Here is a 19,222-nt window from a genome sequence, read left to right as displayed (position 1 = left end):
TCCACCCCTGAGGGAGATCAAAAGGCAGAAACCACTTAGTTAATATCCCTGCCCAGCTAATGGGATTAGCGAGCACTTGTGCACTCTTGTGCTGCAGGACCAACAAAAATACTGACCTACAGCTTTGCAGCAGAAAAACAAGATGCAATGGTTGGTGGTGACATGGGACATTTTTATTTGCAGCATTGGCTTTTCGGTATAGTTTTGTCACTTGATATAAATGACCTGGACCTTTTGTGACATGCACAATGTCAAATATCGAGCTAATTCAAACAGACTTCGGTATTTGTATAAACACCAAGAACAATTCACTTGACAGAGGCAAATGCTGCAAATCCTGACCTTTATAAACACACAGCTGTGAAGGGATTCTGGTGTGCGTTTACCGTGACTGTTCCCGGTCGGGCTGTGTACCGTAGGAAATGTAATTTAACAAATTAGATATTTTTGATGCAATTACAGCTGTTGTAGCAGCCTGCTCTCTCTGCTCGAGTGATCAGAGAGGAGAAATGTTCATTACAAAATTAAGAAAAATTCCGCTATTGTAAAAATTTTACACCAACTCTGAAAATGGGTGTACAAAAAAAAAAAAAAAAAAGAAATACAATTGAAGTGTAGGAATCACTGGCCACCAGCAACCTGTGGCCAAAAAAGACAGAGAAAAAGGAAAGGTATTCAGTAGCAAGTACAACTTAACGAACAAAAAAAAAAAAAAAAAGGTTGCTGACGGACACTCACCCTCAGTTTGTCGAGCATTTTCTTGTTAATTGTCCCGCCGAAAGCACGCAGCAGTTTAGGAGTGGCTGGTTTGGGTCCGAACAGTGCCAGGCCTTTTTTCTTATCCTCTTCTGCTTTGGCTGCTGCCGGACCTTTGGCCTTCATGAGTTTCCTTCACAGAAACACACACAGACACGCAAACCGCGTTACATTTTCTCTAAAAATAAATCACAAATGGACTGGAATCTGCTTATCTTTAAGCAATTACTGAAAAAAAAAAAAAAAAAAAATCAAACATGTTTATTTTTGTCTTTTAAAGATTTTGATAATACTCCTTCTGAATGTCAGTCAGTCAGTTTGCAGCTGTAATCTGGAGCGTGTAATCTGTTTGTGTCGCTACTGCCAGGAAAAACCAAATAATCCAGACAGATGCACAAGGAACAAGTAAATGAGACGCTCCAAAATAATGATTTTACTTAATGAAGGATCAGAGATGAACTTGGTCCTAAAATAAGGAACAATACATTGATTTATATTCAGTGTGGACAAGTGACTTTAGACAAATGTTAATTGCATATTCTCCCACGAGAGTAAATATTTCTGGTGCATAATTTAACGGCAAAGAAAGAAATACTGTTTCCCCTTTATGTGTTTGTTATTTTTCAACACGTAACCATTAATACTGACAATGAACAGAACAAAAGCACAGCCTCTGATTATACCTGACAGTTGACTTCAAATTTTGAGCAAATAATTCAAGCTATTACCAAGTGGTTCTAGTCAAGATTAATCAAATTCTGATAAGTAATTTTCTGAGGGTTGTAAAAAGACCCACGCCATTTTATTGGAAGCAGCAGTGACAAAGGAACCGGTGTTTTTGTAATTTCGCTTAATACCAGAGAGGGGAGACAAAGCCTGCACGATTGGTTTACCTCGGGAGCTTAAAGGGAGGAGAAAAGGGAGGATTAGACATTAAGCCCTGAGTGGTGGTCTTTCAACTGAGATATAAACACATTTAGCCAGGCCGAAAGACAAAAACCAAATACATAATATGTCAAATTAGAGGTAAGTTATGCAAAATTGACTGTGAAATATATTTCAAAACAGGCACTTATTCATTGTGAGGGCCCAAAAGCGCTATTGCCCCGTCCCAGCCAGAGAGACATGACAAATATTAAAAAAGAAACAAAAATAAAAGAAGTCCTATCTAAAATTTTGTAGGTTTGGGTCTGTGTTGTGGGTTAGAGCAGTATTTCCCAACATTAATGTGCCGTGAGAGATCATGACGTGTTGAAAAATATCCAGTTTCACCTGATTCAGTCCAAAAATGATGTATTTAATGCAGATAATCGTACAATAATTCGTACATCTATCTATGTGGGCAGCATGCGGTGACAAGAAGAACAATCAAATCCTCTTCCACTAGATGGCAACAGGTTGTGGATGAACCTGTGCCTCTACCTGCTGCTCAAATAGCAGAGTAATTAGTGACGCTTCGAGTGAGACAGCAGTAGTGATATGTGATATTACACGGATAAATATTTTAAAAGAAAAAGTATTCAATCAGGATCTTCTGGTCCTGAAGAGCATTCTGATCCAGATGAAGGCCCAAGTATGAGTAGTAGTCGGTAAAAAGTAAGTAAAAACGTTGAGCTCAAGACAATACAATGAAAGTTATATTGCATTTTCCTCAGTAACTGTGAGAATATCAGCTTTGTGTTCCCATACAGGGCCAGATTTCACACTGAGAAAGTATATTTAGATTACGGTTTCATTCTATTTCATTAAAAATGTTTTTAACATATTTATTTGGTGGTGTGCCTTGTGATTTTTATCATTTAAAAACACATGCCGTGGCTCAAAAAAAGGTTGGGAAACATAATGTTGAAACTTTCAGGGAGATCGCAAAGATTAAAAAACAAACAAATTTAAAATGTTTTGGGTTTGGGTCTGTGTTGTGGGTTAGAGTGTTGAAACTACCGCAAAGGAGTGTGTTTCTGATTGAAAAATATTTCATCATTTCATAAGAAGTATCAATATTTTTCTCTGTCGCCGGGACATTTCAAACCTAAACTTGCGTGGATGGAAACATCTGCGCTGCCACCTTGTGTCATCATTAATTTTCATCAACTATTTATCTTGTTTTGCACGTTGAAGTACTTTCAGAGGTAGTTTCGCAATGATTTCATAACGTGGTATCATGGCAGATGGAGTTTGCGCTGCCTGACATTTTATCAATTACTTTTGATAACTGAAAATAATCAAAAGTAATATTGAGACATACCATTCACTTTCTCATTTCATGTCTGAGCAATTCAGAGTCTCTAATGAACCTACTGCACATTGTTGGATTTTCAAACCGGAGAGGCCGGAAAACCCACACAGACACAGGAGGCAACATGCAGACTCCACGCAGAGAGGCCCCCTCCTGGAGTCGCATCGGGACCTTCTGGCTGTGAGGCAGAAGCGCAAACCATTGCAAACCGTCGCTCGCACCTCTCACCGGCACCAAAGACCATTCACGTTGCATCGTAAGAATAATAAAATGAATAGAATGCGGAACAATATTGGACGGTATTCTTGCATGGTTTTCATTGATTAATTATAAACATCCCACATGCAGTCATGGAATAATCTCTCTTATGAGTGGAGATGTCGTGCACGGTAAAAATGTTGAAACCATGAAAATAAAACCAATTCAAGCATGTGTCTCACCTTCCCTTCCTTGCCAGCACTTTCTGGGACTCCGGGTAGTGGACGAGGATGTCAAACAAATCTTTCTTCTCCAGGACAAAAAGGTTGGCGAAGCCGTAGGCTTTGACGTTAGCTGTTCGTCTATTTCCTCCGTCTTTGGATGACTGTAAGAGACTGTGAAAAAAAATACATGTATGATTAAAAAAAATTCCATCCTTGAAGAATAAACTAAATCAGGAACCTTCTCTTACCTGATTTCTCCGAACACACAACCAGCTTTCAGTGTGACAAACACAATGCTGTTGTCGGGCCCCCCCACCACTTGCACGGCTCCACCTTTGATGATGTACATCTCCTTCCCGATGTCGCCCTAGCCGATAAAAAAAAAAAGTCATACTCACGTCAGAGCTCGTGGGTAATTTTATCAAAAATGTACCGACTGGACTTTGGGATGGACTGCTTTGAACGGGAAGATAGCGGGAAATTAACTTGCCTTTTTAACAACAAAATCTCCCGGCAGATAGATAATGGACTTGAGTCTCAGCAACATATCAACCAACATCTGCTGATCGCAGCCCTGTTGAAAAATACGTCGTTTAGTTCTGCCAAATATTTGATTGCGGTGTTTCTGCAGTTTAATGTTTCAAGGTGCGTCAACCTTGAACAGATCGATCTTCTGAAAAGTGCTGAGGTTGATGTCTACGGCGATGGCAGTTCTCATCACCAGAGGCATCTTATCCAACAGTTCAGACTCGTCTAAAATTAATTAGAAAAAGGAGAGGACTTTGAGTTCCAGAGTTCATATTTTGGTTTTTTTGACTTCCCCAGATCCGAGCCATACTAACCCAGCATTCCTTGAGCATCCCAGGTGTAGGTGTACCAGGTGCGTACTCTGTTTTGCACAAAAGAGGGGATGTGGTTGGTTACCATGTAAGCCACGGTGTTATCCATGGAGGAGCGGAAGTAGGTCTGTCCAGCTGTGGCTGCACCGATGACATCTCTCATCTGAGGCATCATCATATTCAGAGAAAAGAAAGGATGTGGTTAGTCGGATGCGAAACCTAGTTTGGGCCTTGAAACGATAATAGAAAAAAAAGAAAAAATTGACAAAAAGCAGGGAATCTCTGATTACACGTTCACATCTTTTTTGACCGTCAAGACTTCAGGGAACCAGTGATATAAAACCATTATAGACATTTGTGTTTTAATCATTTAGAGGTTCTATCACAGCATTGCCAGAAATAATAATCATTGAAGTTGCATGAAAATTATACCCTCTGTACAGCGCAGTAATTCCAATTTTATCTTTGATATGTTTTGACAATTAATATTAACAGCTGAAAACCAAACTGTCCATATTTCTATGTTATTTTCTTAGGTATATGATTATTATTATTATTGTTATTCTTTTGCAGTACCATTTCAACCTTATCGGATTTGTCGCAATGACGACAAGTGAATGGCTAGCTTGGGGTCTTAGTGTGTTATTGAGTGGAATGAAACAAGCGGTTTTGATTCCCAGTCAATTTATACTTTATTTTTTTATCATCTTTTTCCACAAAACTTTCAATAGGATCTATTTAGACACAACATATAAGGTATATGTTGATTTGTTTACAAATCTTGAGTTAACCCCCCTATCCTCCTAAAATAAACGACAACAAAAACAAACATACAAAGTAATCATTGTAAATAGAAAAAATAAAAACAGACCTGGAGAGTGATTTTATCTTCATTACATTGCTATTCATTTGTGAGAATAATGTCAGGCCTCTGAAGAATTACATTACTGACCAACATCTTCCACAATGAGCAGAAAATCCTTGTTACTCATCAACAGTGCTCTTACTCGTTCCTTTTTAGAAATGTCGCCGGTAATGTTTAACCCAACAACATTTTTTGAAGACTGTCTCTTCTAATAGTCTTACAGTGGGAGACATTTCCAATTTCATCAGTCACACCAATCAAGTTAGAATTAGAGATATGTTTCTTGAGTGAATGATTGAATATAGGTGTGGCTCTGCAAACATAATAAGGATAATAAACCGGCAAGCTGTAATAGTTTACCGAAATAAAGACCAAATTCAATATTGATTTCCCGTGAACAGCAACCTCCCTACATTGCATTACATCGCAACAAGTTTGGTGGTTTTTACTGCAGGGGCTGATTTGTTTGCGGTTGTTTCTTGTGTTTCCTGCTTCTAAACAGTGTTTTATAATATTACAGGTACCTAACTTGGGACTTGTGCAAGACCATTTTCTCAAGAAATACAATAAATGTTCATCTCTCGTAATGTTTTTTCCAGATCTGGCAACACTGTCCGTTAGCTTTTCTCTAAATCACCACAACTATCAAGGTGTTAAATGGGGTTAAGTTTGGAGACGCTACGATCTACCAGGTGAACTAGGAAAGCTGGTTCGTGCTACGGGGCCGGGAGCGACTCTGTGTTACCTGTCCGATCAAACTGGAGAACACAAAGACGCCCGTGAAAAAGTTAGTCATCTGAAAGGTTATCTCAAAGACGGTGTGGGGTTCATTAAGACCCCCGATGTTGATCAGACTGCGGACGGCAAAGTAGTAACAACGCAGGTACCTGCAGAGAGGGTGAGGTTGTTAGAAGGGTAGAGATTTGATTTGGATGGGGAGTAAATATTTGAGGGCATACTGGAGGAGTCAGATTGCGTTTAGGGTGGATTTTGAATCACTGCTTTTTGCCCCTTTTCAGTGTTGTTTCCCTTGATGTCTTGCTGGCAAATTAAAAACAGAAAATCCAAGCAATAAGGATAAGTAAATAAGATGCCATACAGGAAGTGTTATCTTAAAAGCTGCTTCACCCCATAGACCAAATTTTTAAAAAATAAAGCACAGGATATCTCAGAGAGAGTTTTTTTTTTTTTCCAAGGGTTCTTCTGAACGTTTTGAGGACATCCATGTTTGTATGAGGGTAATCGATTTTGAAAGGAGCTTTACTTCAGCAATTATTTGAAGCAATTTTGAAGCAAATTTTATCCCCTTTGTTTACCAATGGCATACATCCAATTAATAGCTAGCTAGCAGACTTGTTTGCTTCAGATACAAGACAATAAACACTGTAGTGTTCAAAACTGAAAGCGTTCCCTTGTGACTCATGTCCATATGCTAATTTTGGAGTTTTATGTCATGTGAAAAATAACAATAGTTGCCCAACAACCATCACAGCAGACATTCAATGACTCAGTGCTTTTCATTATTTACCGCTGTCTGCACTTTCTTTGCAGAGCAGAATGGTGAAACAGCTTTTAAAGGATAAAAGAAGAGGAAGTAAACAGGTAATGACAATAAAGAAATATTTGAACTATTTCAATTTAAGTAAATCTACCTGGCTGAGTATGATGGACATAAAGAATGCCCCAAAAAGGTAATTAGTCATCTGAAACGTCAGTTCAAACATGGTCGTGGGAAATGGCAACTCAGCGATCATCAGCAGGGACTTCTCCGCGTGGAAGAAGCAGGTGAGGTAACTGCAGCAGCAGCAGCAAAGACGGAACATATTATTGATTTTAAAGCCATGGATTTTCTTTGGACACGAAAAAACAACCCTGAAACTTTTTCAAGGCTTGGGTTAAGTATGAAATTCCTTCGTCAATACTCACTTTTTAAAATTCCACTAAACACTTAAAAAGCGAAGATAGTGGCTTAAAGATAGCGGCTTTGGAAATGTTATAATAATGCCTAATTCAATGACTGTCAGTTCAATACTAGTTCCTCTTTATAACATGTATGAAAAGATCCTTCCTGCCCAGAGACTCTGTGTAAGAAGCTTCTTGAAAGAAGGTATTGCTGTTAACTTATCATTAAATTTATACTTCGATACAGCTCTACAGTGAGCCAAAGAATTCATTTTTTTATTGACTCATTAAGAATTTTTCGGTTTTCATTATCACACTTACTGAAAAAAAATAAATAAAAAAAAAACTCATAGATACATTAACCTAGGTTAATACATTTAATGAATCCATTTCCCCTTTTTCTCATCCATCATGGACGTTTCAGAGGTGGGATGGTAGATATCATTCATAACACTATAACACTATAACATATTTAACACTATAACAATAATACAAATACTTACGCGCTGCCCAAGCCAGAGTAAACCCATTTGGTTTTACCGATGCCCTGGTAGTCTGAGGCGACGTAGTAGAAGCAGGCATTGATGTGCAGCATGAAGAGGAGATATCCGATGGTGCGAATCACTCTGATAGAAGAATGAACATGTTAGTGGTTTGTGTTACATTAAGAAGCTAATTTTTTTTCCCCAATAGTGCTTCTTAACTGTTTTTGAATAGGGTCAGCCTTTAGTGTCTGTGGTAAGATTTGCCCCAGAAAGATATTATTCCTTTTTCTATAGTTGGTAACATTGAAAGCTGATGCGATTGGCTACGGGCTGCAAATGACACGGCAAGCATACATTGAACAAACTCTGGGGTGACAAATCATGATTTCCATTCAACAGTTATGAAATATGAGACACTGAAAAAATATTAATAAGATCAATTTCTTATTAAAGAAATTACCAAACAAAACATAGATTGCTCATCTATCATATTGATTTCCCACTGGATGATATCAATTATTTGGAGTGATCTGGCACTTCTAGACAACTTTGTGTCATAAAAACTGGATACGCTTCAGAGAGCTATCAGCGAATTAATGTGGCGCATTGAAAAAACAGAAAACAATAAAAAAAAAAAATAAAAAAAAACCTAAAAAGGCTACATAGCCATGGATGAAAGAGTGGTTTCTCAAAAAAAACATGACTGATATCCTCTGAGAGACCATCTTTTGTTTTATTATTTTGTCTGTTTTGGTGATAAGCCATGTTGTTACAATAAGTCAGTTTGACTTCATCTATTGGCGTATTGTCAGTGTTTTGATTGGCTGCTGTGTAAAACTAGTTTTGCAGTGGAGGGTTTTGCAACTGTTCTGGCAGACTTTTCTTAGTGTGGAGAATATTACATACAAAGGGTGGGGCCGGGTTTTTTCTCCTGCTTTGCAGTGAAATGAGATGACTGATTTAATTTGACAAAAGTGCAAAACAGAATTTCAAAAGTGTAAGCGAAATGACTACAACACTTTTTTAAACGTGAACTAACTCACCTCCAGATATAAGCTTTGGTCAGGATACTTTCCAAGCGGTCGCTGAACTCAAAAAATGTATCTGCCTTGACAGAAAGGGAAATATCAACAACGGCAACAGTCGGCGCGACCTCAACAACATGAAACGCGCATCTTAATTCACCTTCAATAGACGATTGGCTCTAAAAATGGATTTGAATCCAAACTGGAAGTAGAGCAGGTCGAAAGGTATCAGGGAAACCATGTCAGCCTGCTCAGGAGAGAAAAAAATCCTGTCAGAGAAGAGATTATGCCAGACTTTAGTTTTCCCGCAATACTATACTTACAACAAATCTTTCAGACTCTCTGTAATTCTTCTTCGTCAAGCCTCTGTCCTTCTGAAAAAGGAAGAAGTCACGTTAAGCTCATTTTCCATCTTGCGGCCTCAATATGGCTCGATTCACTTACTATTATGTCTCCTCCTTTGACAAACTGCCTCCGGGACTGGAAAAGGACACTGTCTGTGAGGTAGATGAGGTCGGCCAGCAGGTCCAGGGCAAACCAGATAGGTATGGTGCTCTCGTTGTGGTACGGAAAGCACAGCCGCGCCGTGATGAACCAGGTGTTGTAGTTGAAGGCGAGAGTCACCAGGCTCAGCCAGGCGATGTAGCGGCGGTCTAAATTGGGTTGAATCGTCAGCAAAGAAATTTAGAAATGTAAGTCTTGATTCATGGACCGAACTGTAAACATTTTTTGATACCTGTAAAAGGGTCAATGGTTTTCCCAAGTACCGGATCCATACTGTCCTCTACTGGCTTTAGCACTGAATCCACTGAGATCCAAAACATTTCTTTTAACTTGACGGATAGGGCCGCCTTCTGTTTCTGCTCTTCAAGCTCTGCTTTCTTTTTCTCTTCCTCCTCCTTCTTCTTCTGTTCATTCTCCTTCTTTTTCTTCTCCTGCTCTTCTTTCTTCTTCATATCAGCCTCTTCCTTTTTTATCCGCTCCTCCTCCGCTTGCCTTTTCCTTTCCTCCACCACTTGTGTGTACTGGTCTTTGCGCAGAAGCGGCGCTAAATGAGCAAAAGTGAATATCGTCAAACGTTAACCTGATTTGACCCCGCTGTTCTCGCAGCTATTTGCAGTTATGTGTAAAAGTGAGAATGCCTTTGAACATGAACGCTTAAAACACTCGCTCAAAAATAGATCATTGTAGCCTCCGAGAACCCTCGCTGTGTGATATATACTGTATGTTCCACTCGGTGGAATGCTTATTACATGAAGAAGTCCCAATGTTGCCACGTGTATGAAAGAAGCAGCGTTGTCGCTCAGTACAATGATTAATCTCATGGTCAATTTATCCAAATGTCAAACTGCAAATGTTAAAACCAATGAATACAACTTTAAACCTTTTAAAATGAGTTGACTTATTGTATCTTGTCCTCTTTCATCTTGGGATTGGAGGCATTACTGATTGGTGTCACGTGCTCAAAAATAAATGTCCTCATACGAGGACAAAAACAACCTTCATCCATAATCAGGAGTAAAGGGACTTGATTTTTTTTCTTTTTTTCTTGACGCTCAAGTTGATTAGCGCTTGTACTCACTGACAGGTGGGCTAATCTCTGGGGATGAGGCATATTGATCTGCAACTTTGTCCTTGTAGAGCAGGAGTCGCTCTCGCATGGACTTCACTATTACTCTGAGCTGCTCGTCGGAGTATTTGTTGATAACAATGGGCGGAGGAGTTGCCGCATCTTGCCTAAAAAAAAAAAAAAAAAAATTTTGTTCAATCACTCGTTCGATAGAACTTAATGTTTATATGTGGTACAAAGTACCAAGCATATGTTGTCATGATAGATTTTTCATAAAAAAGAAAGTAACTTATAAGACTGGGTGCTGCAAGTATTATTATATACCAAAACTTAATGACATTTAAGTGGATGAACGAGGAGAACAGTGTTATAGTGTTCAATCCCCCCTTTAAGTTTCTCAAATGAAACCAATTTAAAAAATGAGGTCAGGAGAAACACACACATTTTGTTCAGACCTCTCTTTAAGCCGTCCTAACGTTTCTGACATCTGTGTATAAAACCCAGTTAGCATCCACTTATATTTTTTTATCATTCCCTCAAGAATAAAAAAAAAAAAAAACACGAGGGAAATGAGGGAACCATTTCACCCGCAGAGATATGTAGGATCATGTTGGAATAAAGTGGACACCAACCGGGGGCTTTCCCACAAAGCAGTGGGGATAAAAACAAATATCTGGTCCAGTGGTTCAGATGAAGTAAACAGGAGGTGAAAACAGGCTCTATATAGGCTAACTTCCTTTCCTGACATGATAAAACACCCCAGCCCACCATCTGCACTCAGTAAACCTCCAGCAAATATCACGAAGTCTGTGGGAGGGATTTTCTATGAACTCATTTGGACACAGAAGAGACTCCTCCGAGTTAGCCAGCAGGGAATCTGTTGAAATAGCAGACTATTAAACATTTACGTTCATTTAAAATGGCACACATCTGGAATCGACGCTACATTCGGTATTACCTTAAACTCTTTCCATGAGCATTAGGATGACTCATCTCCGTTTATTTCAACCGAAAATGAGCAAAGTAAGCTGAACTAGTAACCAAGTTTGTCTACTCTTGACTAGTTTGCTACTTGGGCAGCATTTTGGCCCAATGTCAGGGACTTTAATCAAATCATTTTCAAGAGGTTTAATTTAAATTGTAAGATGAAGCTGACCTGCAGGATTAATAATTGTGACCAGATTCTGTCAAAGTATTTCTTCCACAGGCTTAATGAATGCGATTTCACTTTTATTCACGATTGCGCGGAGGTACAATTTTGCCAATCCTAATTTAGGCGACTTGAAATAAATCATAGGTTTTTGCTAAATCACATGCAAATGTTGCAAATCATATTTTATATTTTATGTGTTACACATGTAAAATCCAAATTAGTATTCATATTTCATATGGACAGGATGGTCTTTAATTTGTCTGCCAGCATTTGCATTAATTTTTGCTTTAACCGGCAGCTATTGCATCCAATATGAAAACCATGGTTGTAATAATGATATTAACTGGGATTTTGCGACAAATAAAACCGGCGGATGAATGGTCAGTATTGGTCAGTTTAATGTTGTTTGTGTTCTAGGAAAGTGTGAACCTGGTTGTCATTTTCTGATAACTCTGAGCCATTCTGCTCATATTCCAGTTTTCCCAATACCAATTTTTCAAATATGGGAAAATTGACAATAATATATGGAGGAGCAATTTTCATTTTGAGATGACATTTTATTGTTTGTCTCTGTCAGGTACTATAATATAACTAGTCAAGGAAAAAAAAAGGTAAAAAAAAAGGTAAAAAAAAAAAGCATCAGCATTGACTGGGAAGTAACAGCTCAGAACACAAGCTCCCAAAATGCTGAAAGAATTCAACTAATCTGGAGCTCATCAGTTGTCAAGATGCACTTCCATTAATAACCAGAAGATATTCTGTATATAAATGAAAAGGAGGAACATATCTATCCAGGTATAAAAATGCTTCATTTGCAGGAAATTCGAGTCCACAGCTGATAAGTTGAATTTTATTTTAAAATGTATCGACTATCGTAGATTTTTTGACATTTTCCATTCAAATATGACTTGTGATTGTGTTTTTTGTGCAAACTATATACTGAATTTATGCAAAATATGAAGTTAATATAATTTTTCTTTGTACTTGACTGAACAAATATCCTGATATTAAAGTATAGCTAATGGGATCCTGAAAAGACAAACAATATTAAAAAGGAGAATTTCATTTTGAAAAAATGTCTGAGTCCCCATAAGGATATTAGATACAATAATGTTAACTGCCCAGTGATCTTTTCGCCGCATGAATTATTACATACTCGCACTCCTCCTGAGCTGCAAACGGTCTCTGAGGCCAAGTCAAACACTCTCGCGTTCTCAATGTCCCTGATTTACTTATAGCTTTGCTGCTGATTTTGGAGATGTGTCCTTATGCGGAGGAGAAGGTACATGTGTTTAAAACTGCAAGGATCAGCGGCCTATGTCTTTACCTGTCAGTCTGATGGTTTACATTGTGGGGCCAGAAGCAGCCTTGATGAGCTTCTTAAAACTACAAAGCTGAAAAGCTCTTAATCCACTTTTGGTTCATCTCCCTTTTAATATGCACCTTAGACCTGGTTGCTGAGAGCTCACATGCTGCATTCACCATGTCACCCTGCCAGGAAATCTGGTTAATTGGTGTTCACAGGATGATTAATTTGATACTGGTTTGTGGTGTCAGTGTCTTGCCAGGTTTACGGATTGATGATGCTCACGCGATTGCGCAGTGAACAAAGCAAATGAAAGACACGTGGCGATAATGGTGTAATGATATGACTACGGCTTCCTCTCTATTATTGGACTTTTTGGACCTCACCTTTCGGGCGCCGCTTGATCAGGATTCGTGGTAGCTGCTGTCGGAGCTGGAGTTGCTGCAGGAGCTGCTGCCGGAGCTGGGGTTGCTGCAGGAGCTGCTGGTGTTGGGGCTGGTGTTGGGGTTGGTGCAGGTGCCGGTGCAGGTGCCGGTGCCGGACTTGGAGATGATTCTGTGAAAGTAACAAAGAAACTTTAAATTTATGTCTTGCAAGTTTGGCCTCGGTTAACTTTTTTTTTTTTAATATCCAAGTCCACTGAATATTTTAGTTTCCATATTTTTGTTTATAACTCTTTTCAAAACCAATTAATTATGTTTGCCTAAAGCACTTGGTGACTTTAATTTCAAAACCAGCTCCTTGGAAAACAATAAGTTATAGTGTGTGACTTGCCATTAATGTATTTTGAAAGACATTATAATACAGCCAGCAAAATTGCATCTGAAAAAGAAACAATGGCACGTGTAACTGCGTAACACCGCGCGAGCAAAATGAAGATGCAGCCATTGTGTTCTTGTTTGGCGTGTGGGAGATAATGCCACAGAAGATGAAGACACAAACATACAGATGCTAAGAGAGAGATATGTTAACTGAGGTCATAAATGAGATTTGTTACCTATGTTCTGATGTCCCGTAGTGATCCTGCATACTTATAAGAGGATAATCCATTTTGGACTAACTCTTAAGCTGCATGTATTTCTGCTTTCAATGTTGGTTGCACAAAACACACATGACACTGATCAGCGTTAAAAACAATGGGGCATCACTCTGCTGCAAATCCTGACACTGATGTGGACAAGATCCAAAACTCATTAATTCTTAATTAAGTCTGAGGTTTGACGTTAATTCATGATTTGGTTGGTTGTGCATTTTATAACATAATTAGCAATTGTTTGCAGATTTAACACTGCTAATTTTGAAAGTGGTTGATCTGAGGAGAAGGGGACTTAGTTAAGAATGCAAAAAGACTCCACAGGTCTGCGTCACCATAGAAACCCCGTTTACCCTAGAGTAGGACTGGTTTTTGCAGAGCGATCATTTGTACATATATTTATCTAAAACTGTCGCTTGGATGTCAAATAACCGGGAGAAATAAAAGATAATGTATAACAAGCATTAATTTAACAATTGTTAACAATTAATTTGGAAGCTTAGGTTCGGTGACAACCAATTAAACATTGCATTTGACATAAAAAGAAATATAGCTGTAATAACTATGGGCAAAAGGATCCAGACACATTTTAAACCCTGGGAACTTGAAAAACGAATCTTCAGCAAGACTGAACATTTTCTACTGATGTGCTGTAGACAGTCTTTTACTTGTATGCAAATGTGAATTTGACACTATTGTGAAGTTCCATATGTTGTCCCATGATTTACAATCAATTATGTGCAAAAAAATATTTAGAATCAGCTCATCTAGAACTACAATCTCCCCATGAACAGTCTGAATGAGTCAAATTGGTTGAGTGGTGCAGGTACTTTTTCCAGTTCAAAGGAAGAAAAATTGTTTTAAAGTGTCAAGCTGATTCTTATAGTCCTATAGAAGCCAATGGAGGTAAAAGTGACTGGAAAAAAATTATGAAAGTCACTCAGACACAAACCCAGCTGTGTGGGTCATGAATTATTGGTTACTGTGCTATTTTTGCCTCAGAGATGAATTGTCTCTTACCCTTTGGTTTGTCCTCATCTTTGTTGGCTGGTGAATCCTCCTGTACGAAAAAATCAACAATTTCCGCAAAGTTAAATGCGACTCTTTCCAAAAAAACACATTTTAAATTGAGTAGTGCTTTAAAGCAACGTTGTATTTAACATTTTGACATATTTTGTCCACATCTGATTGACACACTTTATTTGCGTTTGAATCTATTCAAATTCCCCCCCCCCTTGCTAAGTGATTTCCGTCAAGTTTGCATCATGAAGTGATTTAAGTTAATGCTTGCTGAGCTTTTAAGGGACGCACAAGCAGATAATAAGCTATTGCATATTGTTACATACTTAAAATAACAAACCTAACAGTAAATCTAACTCTACGCTCTAACAAGAATAGTATTTTGAACTCTTTTTTTTTTTTTTTTACCTTGCTTGCTGCTGGAGCTGGAGTTTTAGGGACCTGATCAGGTGTCCCGCTGGTGCCTCCAGAAGCTGCTGGCATCTGTGGCCCACTGAGGTAGGCCTTCAATTTGCCAAACATGTCTAAAAACTTAAAGCTGCATCTGCTGTGTTATTTCCAACTGACTGCATGGAGAATGTGCTGAATCCTAAAGCGGTGAAAGATCCCCCTCCTGGCTTAACCTGCTCTTTTTTTTCTTCAGCAGCCTTTTCTTCATCCCTTGCCTTCTTACGATGCTTTTAAAGCAACATGTCCTCATAACCAAGTTGGCGCTGATAGTATTACTGCTTTTAGAACTGCTAATACTCTTGCAAGTAGAATAGCCCCCACCATCACCAATGACATCTAAGCCCATCACCATCTCATACAAGATCCCAATAGGATTATGGCTGAACACTAAAGCAGACCTGACAGAACAGGCCACAATGTGATAACACATGTGTTCCAGCACATACAGACTTGTATAATAAAGAATTGCGACCGGTGTTTTCAAAACACATCCTCCATAACAATTAATGTTTTCATGACTCTGCCCTGTAGGTCCTGCTATACCAAATTGAGAAAATTGCCACAAAACAGAGGTCCAGTAATAAGAATGCAATTTTTGCTAAGACGCACACTGAACCAAAAGCAAATAGTAATTGTGTAAAATGAAAGCCTTTGGTGATACAGTTAAGAATCTCTATTTTTACATTGAGGGGGTGTTTTTGTGTATGACCAAGTGGGTGGGTTTTAGGGATACACCATGTCTTTTTCGTTTGAATAAATGTACTGTCTATTTATACCCAGACTTCACCAAATATGTAATGTGAAACCTTCACTGTTTTTCAATGTTTGTATTTATCCTGTTGATTAGACTTTGGTGCATTTCAGGACACATTACTGTCAGTCCCTGACAGCTGGTGGAATAACAATCTCCAATGACTCACTGACTCACATACATTTCTTCTATTTTACAAATCAGTGGTGGACTCCAAACAAATTAGTACAGTTCCTCCAGTTGCTTGGCTGTTCGAGCAGATCCTCTTAGCTTCCACTGGCTTGCCAGCTGGCCCCGGGGTAATAGGCCTGTTCTAATACTAAAACCAATGTTCAATGTGTGATCCTAATTGTGGACTGTATTTGTCATACTTATAATTGTTGTATTTCACCTTGCCAAGAGGGAAACAAAAACTATTTTAACCTTTTGCGATCCTCAGTTTAAATACAACAAATTCAAATTCAACACTTTGAATTCCCACCATCTTCGACTAAACTTTGATGGTTCTCATGTTTAGAGGCTTAGATATTTTATTTATCTCTCTCTCTCTCTCTCCATATATGTATATGCATATATAATAATATTTGGGAATATATATATATACATGTATAGATATGTATATAGGTGTGTGTGTATTTTGTATATATATGTAAGCTGTGTTTTTTTAATCAAATTTTTAAGTCTTGGGTACAGGTAATGCGTTAAACTCATGGGCTCTCTGTCCACATCAGACTTGCACAATTCCATCAAAAAATTTAATACAATTAAAAAATAGATAAATAAATAAATAGATAAATATGAATCAAGGCCGTTTGTCATGGCAACGGAGTGCCCACCACCGCACCATTGTATCATCTTTTTGTGAATCCAATTGGTTATGATTGGCATTATTATAGAATAGATCTTTCGAAAATAAAAGTTTTTTTCTTAAAGTTTTAGAGTGTAAGAATGCTTCAATCATTATGAAATTGCTATTCAAGAGACATATTAGCAAAAAGCTGTTATGTCCTATAGTCTTATCTGGTCTTTGTCATACACTGAACGCATGCAAAGAAACACCCTCATGCAAACACAGATGGTCAAACTAGGTCTTTCAAACTGTGTGGTCTTTCATTGCTTATATGCTGAGATTATCTTTGCCAGGTGAATGCAAAGTAAATATACTAAGCAAGGAAAATAGTCCTGCATGAAATTTTTTGCTTTGACACTTTCATAAACTGTTATCATGAAACCCTTATCACGGTATGATGCTTGCTTGTGGGTAAAAAAAATGAGAACTTGACCACTAATTCAAACCTAATGTAGAAGCAACAAATACCTTGTTTAAGTTGTTTAAGTTGTTTATGTCGCTAATTTGACTCACCCGTGAGTTTGTGTATCAGAACGCCATCAAGGATCACTCACTTGATCCCGGCAGCAGGAGAGGATGAGCGTGGATGGAGGCAGATGAATGCGGATGCAATTTTTGCATTTCTCTCTTTCCACTCTCTGATGCAAGCAGATTGGTATTAGATCGTCCTCATATCCTCTAATAATCTAATTAGGGGTTTAGTCTGATGCTGCCATGAAAGAGTTTGATAAATATCAGAATGAAATAATAGCTGTTGATTTGCAAAGGGGTGAGCCAGAAAACAGCTGGGATGCCTCCCATATCTGTGACGGCAAAAAAATGTGTGTTATCTTGAGAATCTGTCATAACTTTTTAAATCTTGCCCTACTTTCTTTAAAACAATGGAAAATTAAATGTTAACCGCTACATCTGAGAAGTCACAGACAAATCAATTACATTTAAAATTAAACAGATTTAATTTGAACTCTAGAAGAAAGCTGTTGAAACATTTATAGTTGTAGTTGTACAAGAGAATTCTCGTCAAAATCTTCTTCTCCTTGCAACTGGACTTGATTGTCTTCCCTAATGGACTGTGGGGAGTTTTCCATATATAACCACCAGGGTTGGGGGCTGGTCTAAATAATATGACTTGTTATGTAAATTCAGTTGTTTTGCAGAAACTAGATTGACAGGTAATGTTATGTTAATGTCTGTGTTGTTAGGTGGGAACAATACAAGGTATAACTTCTGGGGATTTATCTTTGTCAATATTTGTAAGGTGTTGCCAAAATTCTCATAATGTGAAACAAAGGCAAGAAACCTGCTGGATCGCATGGACCGAAGCTTAGTTAGTAGTCTGGTTCTGGTGGTGGTTTGGAGGGTGCAGATAGGCCATGTCTGTGTGAGATAATCTGTCTTGGGATAGATCCCGGTACGTTGTTATCAAGGGTTGTGCCTAAGCCCACCTCTTCTGTTCAGAGACGTTTTTTCTGTTCTGTTCTGGGAAAGATGGCTTCTTGGACTCCTCTCTTTAACCATCTGTCTTCTCTGGCCAAAATGCAGATGTTGCTGTCTTCCAAGGAGTTGTCCTTGTCCTTTAGGAATAGGTGGACTGCGGTGTCCTGTCTTGAAGTGGTGGCTCTCTTGTGTTGGAGCATCTTTTTGTGCAGAGGTTGCTTTGTCGATACATACATCATCTCAATCTTCGGTGCAAGAGACAGCATACGTTATATTTTGTAGTGGCGCAGTGGTTAGTGCTTTGGCCTCATAACACAAAGGACCGTGGTTCGATTCCGACAAGAGAACCTTTCTGTGTGGTGTTTACATGTTCACCCTGTGCCTGTGTGGGTTTCCCCCGGATTCTCTGGTTTCGTCCCACAGTCCAAAAACATGCAGCAGGTTAATTTGACAAAAATTGCCCCGAACGATTGCTTGAGTGAATGGTTGTCTGTCTCTATATGTGGCCCTGTGATTGACTGGCAACCAGTCCAGGGTGTATTCCGACTCTCTCCCGATGACAGCTGGCATAGGCTCCAGCATCCCCCGCAACCCTGTGCAGGATAGGCGGAAGACGATGGATGGATGGATAGATTTTCAACCAATTGTAATAAATGCTGTTGTCACTTATTTTTTTGCAAAGTCATTTATCAGAAACGCATTTAAATCATCCACTTAAAAATAAAACACTGTCTTCTGCAGAAAAGGCATTAATGCCAAACTCTCCATGTATAAAAAAAAGCAATTTATTCTTACAATTTAGAAAAATAACTAAAAACTGAAAACTCTTTTGGAATATTAGGATAGTCCCTTGAAAAACTGAAACAATAAATAGAAAAATAAATCACAATCTTTTCCAGGAAGTTGACAAAAAATGTCTGAAAAAAACTGTGTCAGGGATACAGAAATGATAAATATTGAGGATAGCTAATTCATAAAGTAGCAAAACTAGTATTACTCTCTTAAGAATCATAAAAAAACACACCAAGATGTTAATGACCTGCTCACAGGAAATGGAAATCTGAAGGGCTGTTCCATGTTACTGTAAAAGTCAACTTGATAGACTTGAGTGGATTAACTTGA

At 38.4% G+C, this 19,222-nt stretch overlaps 1 protein-coding gene across 1 annotated transcript; it reads right to left on the bottom strand.

Annotated features, from left to right (window-relative positions):
* Positions 1-171: 171 nt before the first annotated feature.
* Positions 172-15,217, bottom strand: LOC147232144 (cyclic nucleotide-gated channel beta-3-like). The gene is made up of 18 exons (XM_086150421.1): positions 15,021-15,217; positions 14,613-14,652; positions 12,946-13,114; positions 10,113-10,267; positions 9,267-9,578; positions 8,975-9,183; positions 8,854-8,904; positions 8,691-8,777; positions 8,549-8,613; positions 7,524-7,646; positions 5,864-6,005; positions 4,257-4,416; positions 4,070-4,167; positions 3,905-3,988; positions 3,663-3,781; positions 3,433-3,585; positions 739-889; positions 172-639 (listed from the first exon to the last, which is right to left on the bottom strand). The coding sequence occupies exons 1-18, from the start codon at positions 15,132-15,134 to the stop codon at positions 622-624; spliced, it is 2,250 nt and encodes a 749-aa protein (XP_086006547.1). The 5' UTR covers positions 15,135-15,217; the 3' UTR covers positions 172-621.
* Positions 15,218-19,222: the final 4,005 nt, after the last annotated feature.

The sequence above is a fragment of the Fistularia commersonii genome, chromosome 8 (assembly GCF_037954325.1).
Source record: "Fistularia commersonii isolate RoL2024-O1a breed Wild chromosome 8, RoL_Fcom_v1.0, whole genome shotgun sequence".
NCBI lineage: Eukaryota > Metazoa > Chordata > Actinopteri > Syngnathiformes > Fistulariidae > Fistularia > Fistularia commersonii.
This window is presented reverse-complemented; position numbering and strand designations above follow the sequence as displayed.

Coding starts and splice junctions, on each gene's coding strand:
- LOC147232144 (XM_086150421.1), bottom strand. CDS start 15,134: ATGTTTGGCAAATTGAAGGCCTACCTCAGTGGGCCACAGATGCCAGCA. Junction 4,168..4,256: donor GGATGCTCAAGGAATGCTGG/GTTAGTATGGCT, acceptor AATTAATTTTAG/ACGAGTCTGAACTGTTGGAT. Junction 3,989..4,069: donor AGAAGATCGATCTGTTCAAG/GTTGACGCACCT, acceptor ATTTTTCAACAG/GGCTGCGATCAGCAGATGTT.